This window comes from Schistocerca gregaria, chromosome 5, assembly GCF_023897955.1.
Source record: "Schistocerca gregaria isolate iqSchGreg1 chromosome 5, iqSchGreg1.2, whole genome shotgun sequence".
NCBI lineage: Eukaryota > Metazoa > Arthropoda > Insecta > Orthoptera > Acrididae > Schistocerca > Schistocerca gregaria.
In genome coordinates, this window is record NC_064924.1 from 353,644,130 (window position 1) to 353,665,605 (window position 21,476).

Genomic DNA, 21,476 nt, shown 5'->3' on the forward strand with positions numbered 1-21,476 from the left:
TTTTGCATTTTTTTAAATTTCACAAAGTCTTCTTTTTTTTTTAGCACAAGATATTTTAATGTTTGTTGTCAACCAAGAAACATTTTTTAGTAATTTTTAATTTTTTGGTTTTTAACCGGAAAACAAATATTGAAATAACATGAGAATATTTTCATGAACATGCCAAATTTTTTACTTGTGCCCTCATAGTTATATATGTCATTTCACATTTCTTTTTTCAGTAATTGCCTGAGATGTTCGAAGTTTTGCTTGTAGAATATTCAGTATTTACTTGTTACTTAATGATTACTGAAACCTGTATTCATATTTCCAGATTTATGTAAATATTTATCTGTATTTATGAGTATCTGATTTATAGTACTGCTGTATGATTTGGTGACTCTGGTAGGCAATTTTATGGTTGTGTGAATGTTATACATATGGTAAGTCTTTCATAAAGCCTCAAGGTTCAACTTGTCTTTTGAGCTCTTGTAGAAATCTGTGTTAAAGTCACCACACATGACAGTACTTTTGCTAAATACTGTTGAGTGCCTAAAACTGTTACATGCCTTCTCAAAACTTTCAAGGGAATACTTTGTCAGTAATCTACATCTGCCTCTATACATTGACAAAAACTGTGAAGCAGATGACAGATGGTATTTCCCATTGTACCAGCTGTTAGGTCTTCCCCCTGTTCCATTCAGGTATGGAGTATGGGAGACATGATTGTTTAAAGACATTTGTGTGTACCTTTACTATTTCAAGCTTGTCTTCATGATCCATATGGGAGTGCTACATAGAGGCTTGTAGTATACTTCTAGATTACTCACACAGAGCTGGTTCTTGAAACTCGACAAGTAGGCTTTCGTTGGATAGTTCACATCTGTCCTTAAGCATCAGTCACTTCAGTTTTTCCAGCATCTCCATGACACTCTCACATGGATTAAAAAAACCTGTGACTATTCATGCTGCCCTTCTTTGTACATGTTCAGCAACCTTTATAGTCCCATTTGGTGGGCCCCACACTCTTGATCAATACTCTAAAATGGGTCACACCAGTCATTTGTAAACCCATCTTCTTTGTAGGTTACACCAATGAACTAAAGTCTACAAAATGCTTAGTGAAGTGAGTCTATAAGCTGCACACATTTGACCGCCAATCCTGTTTCATTTAGCACCTCTCTTCCTATTACCTTATGCTTTGTGTTACACCTATTATAGTAGTCTTTGTTTCTCCTACGACAGACCTATCTAGTGCATAGTCAGTTATTCCTCTGAATTTGAGCCACAGCTCCTGCTCCTGCCTTGAGCTACATGTTTCAAGTTTCTCATTGAGAGACAATACTATTATCACTTTCTCTAGTTCACTGAACAATTAAAGTTTTCTATTTGTTTCAGTTGCTCTTTCTACATTGGTAATTATTATTTGCTACAACTTCTTATTCATCATTGAAATCAGTTTGAACATGGACATTCTCAAAGAGTGCAAGTGTGTTTTGGATTTCCAACGTCCGGGGTTAATAGTGGGACAGCAAGTTGTGTTAACTAGTTTGCTGAAGAAACAGTCAAAGTTGTGAAATTCAGTTTTTTTATGTAACTGATGGCCTGTTTCAGGTGTCAGTACCCATTCTTAAGTCATTCAAACAGAAAAATGGTGTTTTCAGTGACAGCATGCAAACCATGTTAAAATAGTATGTACTTGTGTCTAAGTCAAATTAGATACAAGTGTGTACAATATGAAGTCAAGTTAGACACAAGTATGTGCAATATGTACATGATTTGTGTACTATCATGGAATGCATCTTTTTTCTATTTGGATGACTTGAGAAACGATTCTGATACATGAAACTAGACATCAGTTGATTAAAAAGAATTCAATTTCACAAATTTGGCTGTTTTCTATATCAAACTGAGTTTAGGTTTATTGGTCAGTATAAGATTCAATATATTTCATCATGAGTCAGCCTCTGAACTATCTGTTCTAGATAGATTTCAAAGAAAATTTTTTAAATTGTTTCACCGGATGTCTTACCACACCACTGCTAACAAAACTTTAATTTTCCCAAGTGATTGTTGGATGATTAAAGTCTCTCCTGAAGATGATGGTATTTTTGGAGAAAATACAAATAACTGACATTTTCTGTAAAGTGTTTCCTTATATTGATTGATGAGTCTTGTAATAAGTACAAAGATCCATGTAATTGTTGAAGCTGCTGTTGACACTGAATCTTTCCCAAACAGTCTCACATGCAGCTTCATTTTCTGTCTTGGTGGATTTGAAATTCGTATTTGTTGCAACAAGTACAGTACCTTCTTTTCCCTTTAGCATAGCCTCTTGATACACGCTTTAAGTTTTCCCAAATCATCTCACTGCTATCAAATTCAGATTTTAACCAGCATTCTATTCCTAATATTAAGTGAACTCCACTAATCTGAATGTTTTACGCTTTGGCATTTTGTAGTGAAAGCATCAGGATTTATCACTAGAACTTTAATAGTCTCATCTGTGTGGGTAAATTCTTTGGATCTTACACTAATACTTTCCAATCTCTCATAGTTGTTGTCATCTGAAATAGATGGAGAATTATCCAATCTAAAACACTTTTTGTTTGCAGCCCACACATAGTTGGTTACCAGGATAGGAGCCTTTAATGTATAGCACCCACCTGATCCTGCCTTCTCTCTGCCTACTCTATGCAGAGGCCTTAGAGTACCATTGATAAGCCACTCACAATCAAGAGCATAAGTAATACAAATGGTGTACTTTATAGTGAGGAGACGGTGCCCATGTGAGGGGCTAGTACTTGAGTAACACAGGTGGCAGTGAAATGGGTGATTTTGAAACGTCCACCACTGACACAAAATTTAAAATGCCCGTCACTTAAAAATGACATCATGTAGTTTCCCTCACACACATTTCAAGTCTTTTACGTAAGTTAGACAGCACATCTTGCACAACTCGCATTGGAATTCAATGAAGTTCCTCTCAAATTTGATCCTTCAGTTCCTGGCACGGTGTGTGGTGGGTCACTCTGGAAGATCGGAGATTTCCAATGACCCCCAAGTAAGAAATCATGCACTGAATGCTCAGGGGATCTTGGAGGCCAGGAAATGTACCCATTCTTGGAGATGAGATGACCAGCAAATACGTTCTGTAACACATTGATGGAATGCCCCATGGTATGGAATAAGGCCCTGTCTTGTTGGAAGAATGTATTTGTAGTTACAGGAAGATCAACAAGCTGTGATACTAGGAAATGGTTCAATATGTGGACATAAAGTTCTGTATTCACATTAACAGCATTTCCACGACTGTCTTCAAGAAAATAAGGCCCTATGATTCCAAATGATGATAGGCCTCACCCCACTACCTCTATCTTACTATGAAGTGGTGTTTCACGAAGAATTTCAGGATTTTCGTGTGACCAGTATCTAAAATTTAAATTAGTGCTAAAGACTAACATGTAACAACTGACCTCGTCACTTATGATCAGATTGCCATACAGGTGTGGGTTTTCATTCATGAGTTCCAACTCTAACCAAAGCATAGTCACTGTAAGAGATTGTCCACATTCAGGTTTAGCACTGTCTGAATATTATATGGGTGGAATTGCAGTTCCTTGTGCAATATTCATCACAAATTGTGATCTGATATGTCTAACTTGCAATGAATGATGACATGCAGAATGCTTTGGACTTGGGCTGAAGGCTTCTACCACTCCTGCAACTTTCTCTGGTGTGCACACAGATTTTGCACTTCCACCCCTCTTTCATGACATATCACCCATTTCCTAAAAATTCTGAACCCACACTTTGATAGCATGTGCCAATGGGACTTGGACATGACGTACTAGATTATTTTGAGTGCAAAATGCACACTGCACAGCCATATAGCTGTCATTTTTTAAAAACTCCTTCATGCCAACAGCATATTGTTCACCAGTCCACAATGCCATCTTGACTGAACATCAATATCAGGGTTAATGGCAAAAGTTTATTGTCCCTACTCCCATTTTATGATTCTTAATGTAACATGCTATTTGTAGGGTTGCCAAATCACCACCTTTTACCTTTGATACCTCTATTACTTATATCTTAACAGCCTCCCGACAAATGCATTCACAGCAGCTTCCCTCCACTTGACAGAATCTGGAGAAATTTCCAGCTGCTTACAAAGAGCAACTAACTCATCCCATGCTCAAGAAAAACATTCACAGTGGGCCTGGCATTGTGGCTGGTATAATTTTAATTTCATGAAGGAATCCACCTGAGTCAATCAGAATATTTTATTTCTTGGTGTGGAGGTATGAGTTCCTAATGAGAACACTAAAACACATTTCACAAATTCCAGAGATGTACAAAATGACATATTTCTCTCTATTTTTGTATAAATATCATTTTTGTGCATTTTGCCCCTAGGCAATGTTTAAATCAACAAGTGGATCTAGAAGTACTGAAATCTGTTTTAATATTAGCATTTCTTTGCATAAGCTTCCTGTTTGTGTAAAGTGTAACTGGAACAGAAACACTACCCAAATAGTGTCTAGATGAGGATGGACAACTGTCTAACAACCACATTGTAGCTGACCCGTATACCTGACTATGTGACCTGGGACTGAATCAAGATAGTATTTATCTCCACTGCCAGACAATTCAGACACATTAATTCATGGCCACCTCAGTAGATTAGCCATTTTCTTATTGGGAAGAGTTACAAAACTTGGAATGGCATTTAAATATTTACTTATATAAAAAGTTTTCCTCTCCTTGTTATCTGAATTGAGATTGTAACAATAAAGTGTGACTTGTAGTGCTGATGCCTTGACTAATGTTTATTATGTTAGTTAGGTAATGGTTATGAAATGAAAGAGTGTAGCATTGGTTAATGTTGAAATGAAATTTTATTATGCACCATCTTTATATATCATACATCAATATAATAGTGTACATAAAAACAAGAGTACATATTTCTGAATAGCACCTCACAGTTCATCGGTGCTGTGGGCTCCTACATAACTTGTAGCCAGTGCTGAAGGTGCTGTGTCAGCTCCCATAATCATATCATTTATTTCTTTGTGTATATTTCCCCTGAAAAAGAATTAGCTTAGAGTTAGTTTGAACTTGATCATGTATATAAGACTTGTGATAGTATGTTCAGAGACGATAGTCATAGTGACTCTGACCTGGTTTCCATAGTTTCACCTCAGTAGCACCACATTTGATCACCATAAAATTTGTGGCTGTTTTCTGCTTCCACTTATGTGACCATTATCCTGGTTTTTCAAGATTTTTCCCAACCCAAACTGACAGGCTCCCAAAAGGATGTACCTCAGTTTCTCCAGCCAGGCTCTCTATTATTTGTCCTCCTGCTATCAAATTGTTTCTTGTTTCCTTCCCATTGTCTGCCTCTCTCTTCATGCTGCTGGAGTTGTCGGTCATGTGTTCATGAAGTGTGCTTGCTTGTGTGTGTGAATGGTGTGGGTGTTTGTATTTTTCTGGTGAAGGCTGTGACTGAAAGCCTTATGTAAGTGCCTTTTATTTGTGCTTGTCTGGAACTTAACATGTATTTCTTACTGAAAGTAGTAGTGTATCGTTTCCTACATTGTGGAGTTTCCATTCTCTGTTCATGTTCTATTTTCATTTATATTCCTGTCATTCTAACAATTCTCCATTCTATTATTACTACCCTGGTAATCATTTCTATAGTTTTCTAGCTCTGTCCTCCTATATCATGTCTCTCGATAATTTTCAGACCATCTTCCATTCTGGTGATGACCATATTCTCTTTGTCTATCTCCTTGTCTTTCATTTCTCTCCCATGTTCTGTCTAATTCATCCACATATTTTAGAAACTGTTCAGTAGAGTCATCAAGTCTGTATACCATTTACCATTGAAATTTATTTGGTAAACTTCTTTTTAAGTCATCAATGCGAATAAAGATTGTTCAGTGGCTTGTCCAAATAAACTAATGTCTTTAACTTATGCTCTCAGAAACCTTTCATTTGATGACTACTTACTCTTAAAGTGGGCCCATTAAGGAATTCTTATTGTAGCTTGCTTATTATCTGACCAAACTTGTTTTGTTTTTTTTTTTAAAGAAAAAGGAAAAAAAGCATTTTTCAGACTCATTGAATGCCGTTAATATTTTGCTTGGTCCAAGATGTGCATCACTATCCAAAATCTTTTTTACAAATTTAATTTTAAAGGCTTCAGACATTCCAAATACAAAATTATCCTTACACAGGCAAATAAACACAACATGGTGTAACTTATTTTTCTGGAAAATTATTCATGTTTATGTTCCCCACATTTCCACAACTGCAACCAAAGCTCTTAGCATCTAATCTCTATTGCAATTCAAATGGTTTATTACCAACATCTGATATGCTAATTTGACATGCATCAACATTACTGTTTAGCATACACCAGTGACTTTGTGATGAACTTTGTTAACTTCTCCTCCTGTTTTCTACATCTACATCTACATCGACATCCATACTCCGTAAGCCATCTGACGGTGTGTGGCAGAGGGTACCCTGAGTACCTCTATCGGTTCTCCCTTCTATTCCAGTCCCGTATTGTTCGTGGAAAGAAGGATTGTCGGTATGCTTCTGTGTGGGCTCTAATATCTCTAATTTTATCCTCATGGTCTCTTCGTGAGATATACGTAGGAGGGAGCAATATACTGCTTGACTCTTTGGTGAAGGTATGTTCTCGAAACTTTAACAAAAGCCCGTACCGAGCTACTGAGCGTCTCTCCTGCAGAGTCTTCCACTGGAGTTTATCTGTCATCTCCGTAACGCTTTCGCGATTACTAAATGATCCTGTAACGAAGTGCGCTGCTCTCCGTTGGATCTTCTCTATCTTTTCTATCAACCCTATCTGGTACGGATCCCACACTGCTGAGCAGTATTGAAGCAGTGGGCGAACAAGCGTACTGCAACCTACTCCCTTTGTTTTCCGATTGAATTTCCTTAGGATTCTTCCAATGAATCTCAGTCTGGCATCTGCTTTACCGACGATCAACTTTATATGATCATTCCATTTTAAATCCCTCCTAATGCGTACTCCCAGATAATTTATGGAATTAACTGCTTCCAGTTGCTGACCTGCTATTTTGTAGCTAAATGATAAAGGATCTATCTTTCTATGTAGTCACAGCACATTACACTTGTTTAAATTGAGATTAAATTGCCATTCCGTGCACCATGCGTCAATTCGCTGCAGATCCTCCTGCATTTCAGTACAATTTGCCATTGTTACAACCTCTTGATACACCATAGCATCATCTGCAAAAAGCCTCAGTGAACTTCCGATGTCATCCACCAGGTCATTTATGCATATTGTGAATAGCAACGGTCCTATGACACTCTCCCTGTGGCACACCTGAAATCACTCTTACTTCGGAAGACTTCTCTCCATTGAGAATGACATGCTGCGTTCTGTTATCTAGGAACTCCTCAATCCAATCACACAATTGGTCTGATAGTCCATATGCTCTTACTTTGTTCATTAAACGACTGTGGGGAACTGTACTGAACGCCTTGCGGAAGTCAAGAAACACGGCATCTACCTGTGAACCCATGTCTATGGCCCTCTGAGTCTCATGGACGAATAGCGCGAGCTGGGTTTCACATGACCGTCTTTTTTGAAACCCATGCTGATTCCTACAGAGTAGATTTCTAGTCTCCAGAAAAGTCATTATACTCGAACATAATACGTTTCCAAAATTCTACAACTGATCAACATTAGAGATATAGGTCTATAGTTCTGCACATCTATTCGACATCCCTTCTTGAAAACAGGAATGACCTGTGCCCTTTTCCAATTCTTTGGAACGCTACGCTCTTCTAGGGACGTACGGTACACCGCTGTAAGAAAGGGGGCAAGTTCCTTCGCATACTCTGTGTAAAATCAAACTGGTATCCCATCAGGTCCAGCGGCCTTTCCTCTTTTGAGCGATTTTAATTGTTTCTCTATCCCTCTGTCATCTATTTCGATATCTACCATTTTGTCATCTGTGCGACAATGTAGAGAAGGAATTACAGTCCAGTCTTCCTCTGTGAAACAGCTTTGGAAAAAGACATTTAGTATTTCGGCCTTTAGTCTGTCATCCTCTGTTTCACTACCATTTTGGTCACAGAGTGTCTGGACATTTTGTTTTGATCCACCTACCGCTTTGACATAAGACCAAAATTTCTTAGGATTTTCTTCCAAGTCAGAACATAGAACTTTACTTTCGAATTCATTGAACGCCTCTAGCATAGCCCTCTTCACACTACATTTCGCTTCGTGTAATTTTTGTTTGTCTATAATGCTTTGGCTGTGTTTATGTTTGCTGTGAAGTTCCCTTTGCTTCCGCAGCAGTTTTCTAACTTGGTTGTTGTACCACGGTGGCTCTTTTCCATCTCTTACGATCTTGCTTGGCACATACTCATCTAACGCATATTGTACGATGGTTTTGAACTTTGTCCACTGATCCTCAACACTATCTGTACTTGAGACAAAACTTTTGTGTTGAGCCGTCAGGTACTCTGTAATTTGCTTTTTGTCACTTTTGCTAAACAGAAAAATCTTCCTACCTTTTTTAATATTTCTAATTACGGCTGAAATCATCGATGCCGTAAGTGCGTTATGATCACTGTTTCCCTGTTCTGCATTAACTGTTTCAAATAGTTCAGGTCTGTTTGTCACCAGAAGTTCTAATATGTTATCGCCACAAGTTGGTTTTCTGTTTAACTGCTCAAGGTAGTTTTCAGATAAAGCACTTTAAAAAATTTCACTGTATTCTTTGCCCCTGCCACCCCTCATGAACGTTTGAGTCTCCCAGTCTATATCCAGCAAATTAAAATCTCCACCCAGAACTATAACATGGTGGGGAAATGTACTCGAAATATTTTCCAAATTATCCTTCAAAAGCTCAGCCACAACAGCTGCTGAGCCTGGGGGCCTATAGAGACATCCAATTACCATGTCTGAGCCTGCTTTAACCGTGACCATCACCCAAATCATTTCACATTTCGGATTTTCGTCAATTTCCTTCAATACTATTGCACTTCTTATCGCTATAAACACTCCTCCCCCTTCACTGTCCAGCCTGTCTCTGTGGTCTACATTCCAATCTGAGTTTAGGATTTCATTACTGTTTATGTCTGGTTTCAGCCAACTTTATGTCCCTAGTACTATATGGGCGTTGTACCGTTTATTAATGAGAGCAGTTCTGGGACCTTTCTATAGACGCTCCTGCAGTTGACTATTAGCACATTAATATTCTTATTCCCTGTTGCATTTTGCCTACTCCTTCCTTGCCGTGTCTCAGGAGGTGTCTTGTCGGGCCTAGGGAGGGAATTCTCTAACCTAAAAAACCCCCATGTGCACTCCACATGTACTCCGCTACCCTTGTAGCCGCTTCCGGCGTGTAGTGCAAGCCTGACCTATTCAGGGGGACCCTACATTTCTCCACCCGATAGCGGAGGTCGAGAAATTTGCACCCCAGATCTCCGCAGAATCATTTGAGCCTCTTGTTTAAGCCTTCCACTCGGCTCCAAACCAGAGGACGGCGATCAGTTCTGGGAACAATACTACAAATAGTTAGCTCTGATTCCAACCTGCGAGCGAGGCTTTCCGCCTTCACCAGTTCCGCCAACCGCCTGTACGAACTGAGGATGACCTCTGAACCCAGATGGCAGGAGTCATTGGTGCCGACATGAGCAACAATTTGCAGTCGGGTGCACCCAGTGCTCTCTATCGCCGCCAGTAGGGCCTCCTCCACATCTCGGATGAGACCCACCGGCAAGCAGACAGAGTGAACACTGGCCTTCTTCCCCGACATTTCCGCTATTTCCCTAAGGGGCTCCATCACCCGCCTAACGTTGGAGCTACCAATAACTAATAAACCCCTCCCCCCGTGTGCCTGCTCGGACCTTGCTGAAGGAGCAGCCACATGTCCACTCACAGGCAGAATGGGCAATGCCACACGTTCAGCCTCCACATTGTCCCTCCACCTTGTGCACCATGAACGCCGCTGAACCCGCCACTTCCCTTGGGGAGAGGGTGGCCCAACCGCAACCGGTACCCACGAAGATGTCTCGACAGCAGGGACAGTGGGTGAAGCATGTAACACCTGGGGTGTACCTTGCGACGCACCAGACTCCCCATCGCCGCTACACTCTGAGGCAGCAGCCTGAAGACGGTTGACCATGGCCATCAACACGCTCAGCTGTTCGTGAACAGTGGCCAGCTCAGCTGTTCGCGAACAGTGGCCAGCTCCTCCTGCATCCCCGTACACAGTAGTCACACATCCTATCCATCCTAAGGAATCAATTTACTGAAGAGAGTTAATCAGCTTTTAACTAGACTGCTAATTCACTAAAGGTGGCTGATTATTGACTAAACTGTGTTTGCTAGACACTTCTTGTAGAAAACAATGAAATTAGCACTACCTGTCTCTGGTCTGTATTGAAAACGAACACTAGCACTACTGGCACTATGGTTGACTAAAGGGACTCTCTCTGACTGTATTCAAAACAAACACTATTAAGGATTATCTTAAAGCTATAATTCCTTCCCATTTAATCTAACAAATCGTTCTATCTTACTCAGTTTATTCTCTATTGCACTAATAGATTTGTCAGTCACCTGGTGCTTGTTATTAAAAGAAAATTTGAAACTGCTTAGTTCCTCCTTCAAGTTGTCAACTTGTAGGATTCTAATGGGTAACTGCTCTTGCACTCATTTTACTTCTTTGTTTACTATGTCCATTTTATCCCCTAGGAATTTTCTGAATTGTTCAGATAAGTTTCTGTTGCTGCCTATCATTTCCCAGTGATCAAATCTGTGAGGAGAGCATACACTACTTAAGTCTCCGGCTGCAACTCCCACATTGCATCTTTCATCATGTAAACCTGTTTTGTTCACTAAACACTGCTTGTGACCACTGTCTTGTTCTATTGCTACATTCTCACCTACCTCCTGTTTCTGATCCACAACTTCATCTAGATCACACATTTTTAATAAGTTACAAATGAACAAATTGAAACAATACATTCTTCACACATCCTAAATACACTAAGGTGAACAAAGTAGTTGATATTAATTTTTTTTAAGTACTTATGTTGGTTGCTGAATTCCATGATGTTGATAGTCATTCATATAATTTTGGTTCCAAAATTCAATTTTTATCCTCTTAGTTCAGCTCCAACATTTTGCCCCACAGTCCTAGTGCAGCAGCTTTGAATCGTCTTCTACGGCCTTCCTCTTAATAGATAGATAAATTCCTTCTGACCATGTCATGTCGATAATACATTGTCTTTGTGATATAAGATTTTTGTAGAAGGAATCTTAATAGATGTAGGTTTTTCCTTCTACTAAATAAAACTCCACTCCAGACTTGTAATGAGCACTTTAGGTCCTGAGTTTGAGTCTCCTACCTTCCAAACTTCACAGAAGCTCTTCTGCAGCCTTGCAGAACTAGCACCTCTGGAAGAAAGGATGTTGTGGAGACATGGCTTAGGCACAGCCTGGTGGACATTTTCAGAATGAGATTTTCATTCTGCAGATACAAAACTTCCTGACAGATTAAATCTGTGTGAAGTCTACCACTTAACGTAAACCTCTGCAGTCCTCCGTCTTTCCCTTTCAACCCTTCTGCCAGAAGAGCGAGCCTCTGCCTCCAAAAGCTTGCATACATGAAACCTTTTATTATATGTGTATTCTCTTGCCTCTGCTTAGTGAGTAGATATTTTTATTTATCCAATTCCATCAACAGTTATAATGATAGGTTTGAACCATTTCTAAAGTTTATCTCAAAACTAAAGTAAACACAGCATTTCACATTTCAAAATTTTTTCTTGCTACACATTTTAGTATGTTTGTACCTAAATAAAACAATTTTGTGTTATATATTTAACCATAACAAAGAAAACCAAATTTATATGATTTTTTTAGTTATTTTGGTTTATTGGGTAATCTGGGAGTCCAAATGTATCGGGTGCTCTGAGTGTTTGTACAGATTGAGTCTTTGTATTGTTTAACTAGTTAATGGAAAATCTCATATAAAGATGTGAAACTCCTTTTCGAATCTGAATTTCACCTGGTCCTTCTCCAAAACCAAAGCCACCTTCCTGGATGTTGACCTTCATCTTGTTGAAGCTCACATCCACACCTCTGTCCATATCAAACCCACCAACAAACAACAGTACCTTCACTTTGATAGCTGCCATCCATTCCACATCAAACGCTCCCTTCCCTACAGCCTAGGTATTCGTGGCAAATGTATCTGCTCCAGTGACGAATCCCTCAACAATTACACCAATAACCTGACCAGTGCTTTCCTCTCCCGCAACTATCCTGCAGACCTTGTCCACAAACAGATCTCCCGAGCAATACATTCCTCCCCATCCAACAACAATATTCCTACCCTCAGACCACACAGAAGCATCCCCCTTGTCACCCAATATTATCCTGGCCTCGAATACATCAATAAATTACTCCGCCAGGGATATGACTTTCTCAAGTCAACCCCTGAAATGAGAACATCCCTTGACAAAATTCTCCCCACACCACCCAGAGTTGCCTTTCGTCGTCCCCCTAACCTCCATAACATCCTTGTTAAACCCTGCAATATTCCCAGACTACCTTCTCTACCCAGCGGTTCCCCATGCATCCCCCCACAACCACCTACTCCAGCCCCGCTACTAGGAAAACATACACAATTCAAGGCAGGGCCACGTGTGAGACTACACATGTCATTTATCAGCTGACATGCCTGCACTGCACAGCCTTTTACATTGGTATGACAACAACTAAACTGGCTGAGCGCATGAACGGACACAGACGAACTGTCCGCCTAGGAGATGTCCAATACCCAGTAGCGGAGCATGCCCTCCAGCATAATTCTAGGGACCTAGGAACCTGCTACACTGTATGTGCCATTTGGCTTCTCCCACCCAACACCAGTCCCTCTGAACTGCGGAGATGGGAACTTGCACTCCAGCACATCCTTTCATCCCGCCATCCCCCTGGACTGAACCTACGTTAAACAACCTCACTCCCATTTACTTTTCAGTCTTCTCCTCTTTCCCTTTCCACTTTAGCCATTCATGCATCTTTCCATCCTACATCTTTATACTATACACCTCTTTACTTCTGTATGCATCCTCTTTGGTTTGAAGCTGGCACAGTACCTGCAGTAGAATATCTTTGGCTTCCCTCTGACAACCATGCCTCCATCCTTGCTACCTTCCCTGTTTTCCTTTCCCTGTTGCTTCATAACCTGGGTTGCGAGTAACTAAATCCACTTTCCCTTCTTCCCTTTCTTTCCCCTCTCTCCTCCCTGATGAAGGAACATTTATTCCGAAAGCAAGGAACTTAAATTTTCGGTTGTTTTTTGTGTTTCTATCGGCTGTACTGAGCTGAGGTAAGTACTGGCCAGCCCCTCTATCTCTTTGTTAGTCTTTGTATTGTTTGTTTGTATTATATGTTCTAGTTTGTGGTAAGAATAGATTCATTGACCAGTTCCATTACAGAATTCAAAATTGTACTTCACCAAACTTTCCTCAAATTTCAGGTAATAATTGTTAAACTGCCACCAACGCCATCGAAGTTCCACTATATCTTCAATTTGCGTGACCTTTCTCGAATATGTGCCGGTCTCTGCTTGACATCTGCAAGTTACTTCAAATCTCCAGAGTTATTTGTGAGAGTCTGGAGAAATGAGTTCCAGAGAGTGATCTGTGACAGATTAATCTGTGATGAGGTATGTTATGCCAGATTTTGTCTCTTAAAAAACTGTTGCAAAGTTTGTCTATATAACCACACTTACAGTACCAAATGATTGCAATGCTCACTGTTTATTGATGACATTAATGGCAAAAAATTTTGTCAGTTACCTCTTCCATTTGATATAAATATATTAAGATATGTTTCTGGAGTATTGGAAAATACCTTCCCAAGATGAAGAAAGTAAGGATGGTATTTTATTGCTATTAATTCAAGCATCCAGGGATAAGAAGAGAGGAGCTTATAATAATATTCTGTAGACTGACATTATATTTGGTTGTTTGAGATATAAGCAGGTACAGATAAAATGTATTTATTTACAGTGATAGACCCTATGTTCTATATATATAAATGTGTTAAATGTTCAAATGACCATACCATTGCTGGATTCTGATATTTTTCTCAGGTAGTTTTATGTAAATGTGATACCTTGATGCTAAGTGAAACAGTGTGGTAAGTTTGATATCCATTCCACTACATTCTGTATTGTTGTTGTTGTGGTCTTCAGTCCAGAGACTGGTTTGATTGTTTAGTACTCAGTGAGAAATTATATTTCATTAACTCTCTACAATTAAATTTTCTGTTTATTGAATATCCCCCATCATTATTTACTATTAATGGGATTAGGTTTGTCAGTTACCAGTAATTACGTGGCAGTTTTAAATGAGAAGGATATAAAGTCAACTGAATTTTTCAAAATATGTTGTTGGCTGTATAGATAAATAAATGTCTGATATTATACAATGGAAAACCCAGGCTGGACTAATGACAACATTATGATATGAATAAATTGCTAATCACCATATAGTGGAGATGCTGAGTTGCAGAGACACAGCCAGAGACAGTGGTGATGTATATATGAGTTGCATTTGCGATGTGCATGTGTATGTTGTCTAATTCAAAAGACTGACTTTTGGCTGAAAGTTTACTTGTTAACCAGTGTCTTTATTATGCCTGCCTGTGACTCTGACTCAGCTTGTCCACTTTATGGTGAGTAGTAATCCCTCATTTTCATAATATTGTGTAATATTATATTGTGTTATACATGTAATAAATCATTTCTCACTGATACTTTAACTGGCAGAGTTAACTCTGCTGTGGAAAAACCACTTCACATAGAAGGGGTAAGGAATTACCAGTCCATCTTATTAATAACAGTATTCTCAAAATTTTGGTAAGATCACATAAAATATGTGACATAACTAACATCACATAAAATATGTGACATAACTAAAATTGGATTGCATCATGTCATCCTTAATTAGTGTGTACTAGATTACTGCTAGGTACTTAAACAGTTTTTAAATAATTGACATTAACACTATTGGAGTTAATTTCATTTTATGTATGTTTATTGTTGCTGGTCACACTGATGGTGACCAGTTTGCAGATAATATGATTCATAATTATTGCAAAATAGGTCAATAGTGTACAAAGACTTCAAGGAGTCTAACTGAATTTATAATTTATAATTTAGTGACAGAAGGCTATATTTTGTGTTCTATGTTCTTCCTGATACACATTAATGATTTTCCACTTCCAGTCTCTGGAAGAACCACATTTTGGTCTTTTCAGAGATGATACCACAATAGGGATAAAAGTAGTACCAGTCCTCTAACTAAATCGCTAGCTAGAAATATGTTTGAAAATGTCTGCTGAAGGTTCAAGGCAAATGGATTATCACTTAAATTCGACAGGACTCAGTTCAGAACTTCTAATACAACTCCAGAAACTATAAAGTAAAACTCTCAGGCATTGAAATACATGATGTTGTTAATGAGTTACACACCTTAGTTCAGCCACGTTTGCAGTATGCTTGATTACTGCTGTGGGTGATTTAAGACTGAAGGAACTTGTTTATTCTGGGTATTTCTGCTTGATAATGAGATACTGAATCATTCATTCGGGAAACTCAGCTTACAAGGATCACATTTACAGGATGTAGAAGTGTGTTATAAGAATTCTACCTAATGGTTAATGCCTGAATGGCCTTTATTGACCTCTTACAAAAACTTACTCTTTTGATAAGTGCCATACCTAAAAACCAGAAAAGAATTAGTATGCCCTTTTAGGAGTTTCCAGTTCACTCAAGATTTATTGTTGCAACAGTGCAAGTGGAATACTTGAAATGATTACATTTACAAATCAGTAGCACAAGCTATTCCAAGGTACCAGATATCGATCCATGCTGAAACACTCATATTAGAACATCATGTATCCTCTGTGGTTGGCAGTGTAGGTGCTGACTCTGACATCCAGTTGATTGCACATATGGCAAATACTTTCCTGGGATATGTTACATAACACCTGTTTGCCCTCTTCTGAAAGTGTTGTAGGTTGACAAGATACACGAGTCCCTTCTCATCCCTACATATCCCCATATGCTTGACTCGAGACAAGTCCATAGATCGTGCTGGCTAGGGAAGTTGCAGCATATCTTGTAGAGCATGTTGAGTTTAATGGGCAGTATGTCTGCCAGCATTATCCTGTTGAAACAATACATCACCATCCTGTTGCAATATGGCGAAAGAATAAGTCTAACGACATTTTTCACAAACTGTGTGCTGATTAGAATCCCCTCCACAAACACCAAAGGTGAATAAGAGTTGTAGCTTATCACACAGCAGACCACAAGGCCTGGAGTGGGGGCCAGTGTGTCTTGGATGAATGCACTTTATGAGACGGCACTCACCTGGTCTATGTCAAATGTGTGGACAATCCATGCAAGCAGGCAGAATGTGCTTTCATTGCTGAAGACCACAGCATGCCATTCCATCTCCCCAGTGATCCTCTGACAGCACCTGTCAAGCATTGCATGTCTTTGCAACCATGGTTTGAGTGGCAGACGGGCAAGAGATATTCATTATCGTAGTCCCACTGCTAATAACCGATTAGTAGCTAAATAATCTACCACTGCTAGTCTTACAATATGAGTAGCCTGCTGGGCATCTGTGCTGTGTGGATGTTCAGAACCTCATCTATATGTGTAAGAATGCTCACATGACCACTGATACCAGCATCATTGCACAATTGATATAGCATGTCCATCTTGTGTGGCAATTCTCTGAAAGGACCATCCCGCCACTTGGAAGGCCACAATCTGACCCCTTTCAAACTCACTCAGTTGGCTGTGGGAATATGAAGTTTGTCAAATATGTGGACTGTATTATTGCCATTGCATTCATTAAATTACACTAAAGTGGACTGCTGCAGTTATGCCTTTGGTGCAAACCATAAGGAGAAGAAAAAAACAAATTCATTGACACTAATTATTGAAGTAACAAATATGTTCAATTTCTGTGCAGAGCAGGACATTTATAAAAGAGATATATGTTTTTACACCATAATTGATGATACACTGGCTCTGGCTTGGATGCTTTCCATTATTTGTCAGATTTGTATTCCAGTCCATGTATGTAACATCTTCTCTGGTGAATTGTAGTGATTCAGTGGATAAATAAACTGAACACACCTTTTATTAGCTTGGAATGTATTTTTTACTCAAGGAATGTACTTAGCATTCAAGGAAACATGCTATCCTGTCAGTAAGAAGAAGAAAAAGAAGAAGATCAATAGACTGTAGAACTCTGATCTAAAACAAAAAATCTGAAAGTGTTTGTTCAGATGTTTTCTCCAAAAATAGCCTCAGTATTTAGAGTACACATTCATGTGTACCATTATCTATGCCACTGTATTAGCACTGAAGCAATCATACTGTTACAAAGGAAATATATCATCAATAATAATTGCTAGGCTGCTCCTGTAAGTAATTCACTTGATGACCAGTTTGTAGCCTGGAAACCATGTCATTGTGTTACATCTGTTAAATTAGAAAAAGTGTTTTTAATCAGGCCTGAGGAATGGTGGACCTTTACTTTCTGCTTACCTGACAATCCAGAGATTGCATCATTTATTCATTGACAAAAAAATTTCGGATCCATTTATGTTGCAACTTTAATGTCATTATTCCCTGTGTTAGTAATTTGCTCTATTTTGCACTACCGATTGTAACTACAATTTGACCATAATTGTAGTGGATGCCTTTTCTAATTTAACAGATCTAACATCATGATGTGGCATCTAGGCTGTGAGACTGGTCGTTAAATGAATTATTTACAAGAGCAGCCCAAGTGGTTTTATTCAAGATATCTACTTGTGGCTGCTGTTTTCTCTACTACAAAACAGTGTGAAAGGGAAAAATAAATCATAACAAAAAAAAAACAGATGAAAATGTACAAACAAAATTCTTTTCTTTTCTTGTTCCTTGTTTATTTGTTCTTTTACAGTAGAAAGGATGCCAAAAGTTGAGGAGTTTTTATTTTTATTAAATCCAGTGTGAAATATAAAAAGAGGTACGAGGCAGATGCATTGAATATTGACAAGCATTTTGAAGCTGTTGCTGTTCAAGTGCATGGTAAGCTGGGTAACATAATAATTATAGCCACATATAGACCACCTAGTGGGGACACGGACACCTTCATTAATAAATCATAGTCTCTGCTGGACTTTATGTTTACCAAAAAAGATGCTATAGCTTACTATGAGGTCTTTCACATAAATCTTGTGAATGACTCTTCATCAAGTAGCTGTTTCTTAATGAATTGCACAGCTTCAGCATGTTGCCTCTTGTAAACAGCACCACAAGAATACAAAGGGAATGGAAAGTCCTATTGGGAACATATTTTCAAATGTGGACATCACAGAGATGGAAATATTATTAATACTGACTGAGGGCTATCTGATCAGAATACCTTATTCTTAAAATTCCTCCCATACCCGTGAAAAATAGGTATGTGCTTCTTTCTTACAGAAGAAATTTTCCTGCAGAAAGTTATAGTTGTTTTGTTGACAGTCTAAGTAACAAATCCTGGTTATAAGTGCTTTCACAATCATTTACTAACAATGCTTATGATGCTTTCTCTTCAATATTCATGTCCAATTTTGAAATACACTCCTGGAAATTGAAATAAGAACACCGTGAATTCATTGTCCCAGGAAGGGGAAACTTTATTGACACATTCCTGGGGTCAGATACATCACATGATCACACTGACAGAACCACAGGCACATAGACACAGGCAGCAGAGCATGCACAATGTCGGCACTAGTACAGTGTATATCCACCTTTCGCAGCAATACAGGCTGCTATTCTCCCATGGAGACGATCGTAGAGATGCTGGATGTAGTCCTGTGGAACAGCTTGCCATACCATTTCCACCTGGCGTCTCAGTTGGACCAGCGTTCGTGCTGGACGTGCAGACCGCGTGAGACGACGCTTCCTCCAGTCCCAAACATGCTCAATGGGGGACAGATCCGGAGATCTTGCTGGCCAGGGTAGTTGACTTACACCTTCTAGAGCACGTTGGGTGGCACGGGATACATGCAGACGTGCATTGTCCTGTTGGAACAGCAAGTTCCCTTGCCGGTCTAGGAATGGTAGAACGATGGGTTCGATGACGGTTTGGATGTACCATGCATTATTCAGTGTCCCCTCGACGATCACCAGAGGTGTACGGCCAGTGTAGGAGATGCCGGGTGTTGGCCCTGTGTGCCTCGGTCGTATGCAGTCCTGATTGTAGCGCTCACCTGCACGGTGCCAAACACGCATACGACCATCATTGGCACCAAGGCAGAAGCGACTCTCATCGCTGAAGACGACACGTCTCCATTCATCCCTCCATTCACGCCTGTCGTGACACCACTGGAGGCGTGCTGCACGATGTTGGGGCGTGAGCGGAAGACGGCCTAACGGTGTGCGGGACCGTAGCCCAGCTTCATGGAGATGGTTGCGAATGGTCCTCGCCGATACCCCAGGAGCAACAGTGTCCCTAATTTGCTGGGAAGTGGCGGTGCGGTCCCCTACGGCACTTCGTAGGATCCTAAGGTCTTGGCGTGCATCCGTGCGTCGCTGCGGTCCGGTCCCAGGTCGACGGGCACGTGGACCTTCTGCCGACCACTGGCGAGAACATCGATGTACTGTAGAGACCTCACGCCCCACGTGTTGAGCAATTCGGCGGTACGTCCACCCGGCCTCCCGCATGCCCACTATATGCCCTCGCTCAAAGTCCGTCAACTGCACATACGGTTCACGTCCACGCTGTCGCGGCATGCTACCAGTGTTAAAGACTGCGATGGAGCTCCGTGTGCCACGGCAAACTGGCTGACACTGACGGCGGCGGTGCACAAATGCTGCGCAGCTAGCGCCATTCCTGGTGTATCCGCTGTGCCGTGCGTGTGATCATTGCTTGTACAGCCCTCTCGCAGTGTCCGGAGCAAGTATGGTGGGTCTGACATGCCGGTGTCATTGTGTTCTTTTTTCCATTTCCAGGAGTGTATGTTTTCTCAATGAATTTACCAGGGTCCATTCATGCTGAATCTATAAATCTAATTTGTGGTTACTTTCTGACATTAAGATTTCACGTAGGTGTTTAAAAATGCTCAGTTCTCAAATGAAAAGATCTACAGATCCCCAGTTTATAGAATACATAAAGATTTATAATAAAATATATCAACAGGTAATTGCAAAGGCAAAACTACTCAGAAATGATAGACTGTCAGGCAGTAAACCAGAATCAGATGAAATAATTACAAATGTGTGTAATTAGAGAAGTGTTGTAGAACTTAATTTAGATCTTTCTAAAGCTTTCAGTACTGTTAGTCATTAAATTCTTTTATATATATGTTATGAGAATAAAAGGGATTGAAAACAAGTGTTTTCAACCTTATTTGCATAGTGGATCACATCAGCTCACTTTGACTTCAAAATAGATTAATATTGATGCAGAGAATGTTGAGTTAGGGTACTGCTGAGTGTTGTATGCCCCCTCCTGTTCTTTATTTACCTCAGAAACTGCAGCTAAGATCATGTTGTTTGTAGATGACACTTGTGTAATAGTCAGTGATGTTAATGAAACTTTGTCCATAACAGCTGATCAAGGACTCAAGTCTTAGGAGTCTTGATCCATTGCCAACCAGCTGAACCTTAATGTGAAGAAAACAAATTATAATCAATTTGAAAAGATGGATAAGAACTAAGATCTCCAACTGGTACTTTATTGAATGAGTTAAAGAAGGTACTGTGGTGGAACATATTGTTCATCTATAAATACATGTTTCATCTCTTCCTCACAACCAAATAAAAGATGACTGTGTATAAAAACATTATTTAGTTAGTCAGGGTGGAGAGGATATCATACTGTGCATGCCGCAGTTCGACAGTTCCGCAGAGTTGGAGTGAGACATGTCACCAAGGCGCAACACCAATTTAATGTCTCCACCTGCTGTGAAGGGGTCACTTATGCTTTGGCATCATGGCTTGGTGGCGTTTTGGAAAGCAGAGAACGAGAGTCAGTGCCTACAATCACAAGCCCAGAAAGAGTTGAAAGATGCTGAAGAGAAATATCATTACATTCGCATTTGTTCTGTTCTGTGATTCACTTCAGAATGCTGTCCTGATTAAAAAGAGGGCTGTACACTCAGTGTTGTAATTGTTACATAGAACAACCAAACACAGAAGAGTTCTTTAAAATGTTGTGTCATTTAGTAGTGTAAATACTGATAAGCTGTCTTCCAGCTGTTTGACCCTTCATAGAAAGAAAAGAAGTCACAGGGTTACAGTTGGTGTCACTGTGTACCAGGACCACAGCTTCAAGAAAATTCAAGAAAGGAAGTCATATACGAAGGTAATAAAGGTAAAAGTTATTAGGGAAATTACTAG

The 21,476-nt window shown here is 39.7% G+C and overlaps 1 protein-coding gene across 1 annotated transcript in view; it reads left to right on the top strand.

Annotated features, from left to right (window-relative positions):
- The window catches only part of LOC126273341 (dynein axonemal heavy chain 10), a 1,458,287-nt gene that overhangs the window by 1,032,555 nt on the left and 404,256 nt on the right, over nucleotides 1–21,476 (top strand). The window contains exon 124 of the mRNA XM_049976887.1: nucleotides 13,548–13,736. Within this exon, the coding sequence (XP_049832844.1) occupies nucleotides 13,548–13,736 (189 nt within the window). The remainder of the gene's footprint in view (nucleotides 1–13,547; nucleotides 13,737–21,476) is intronic.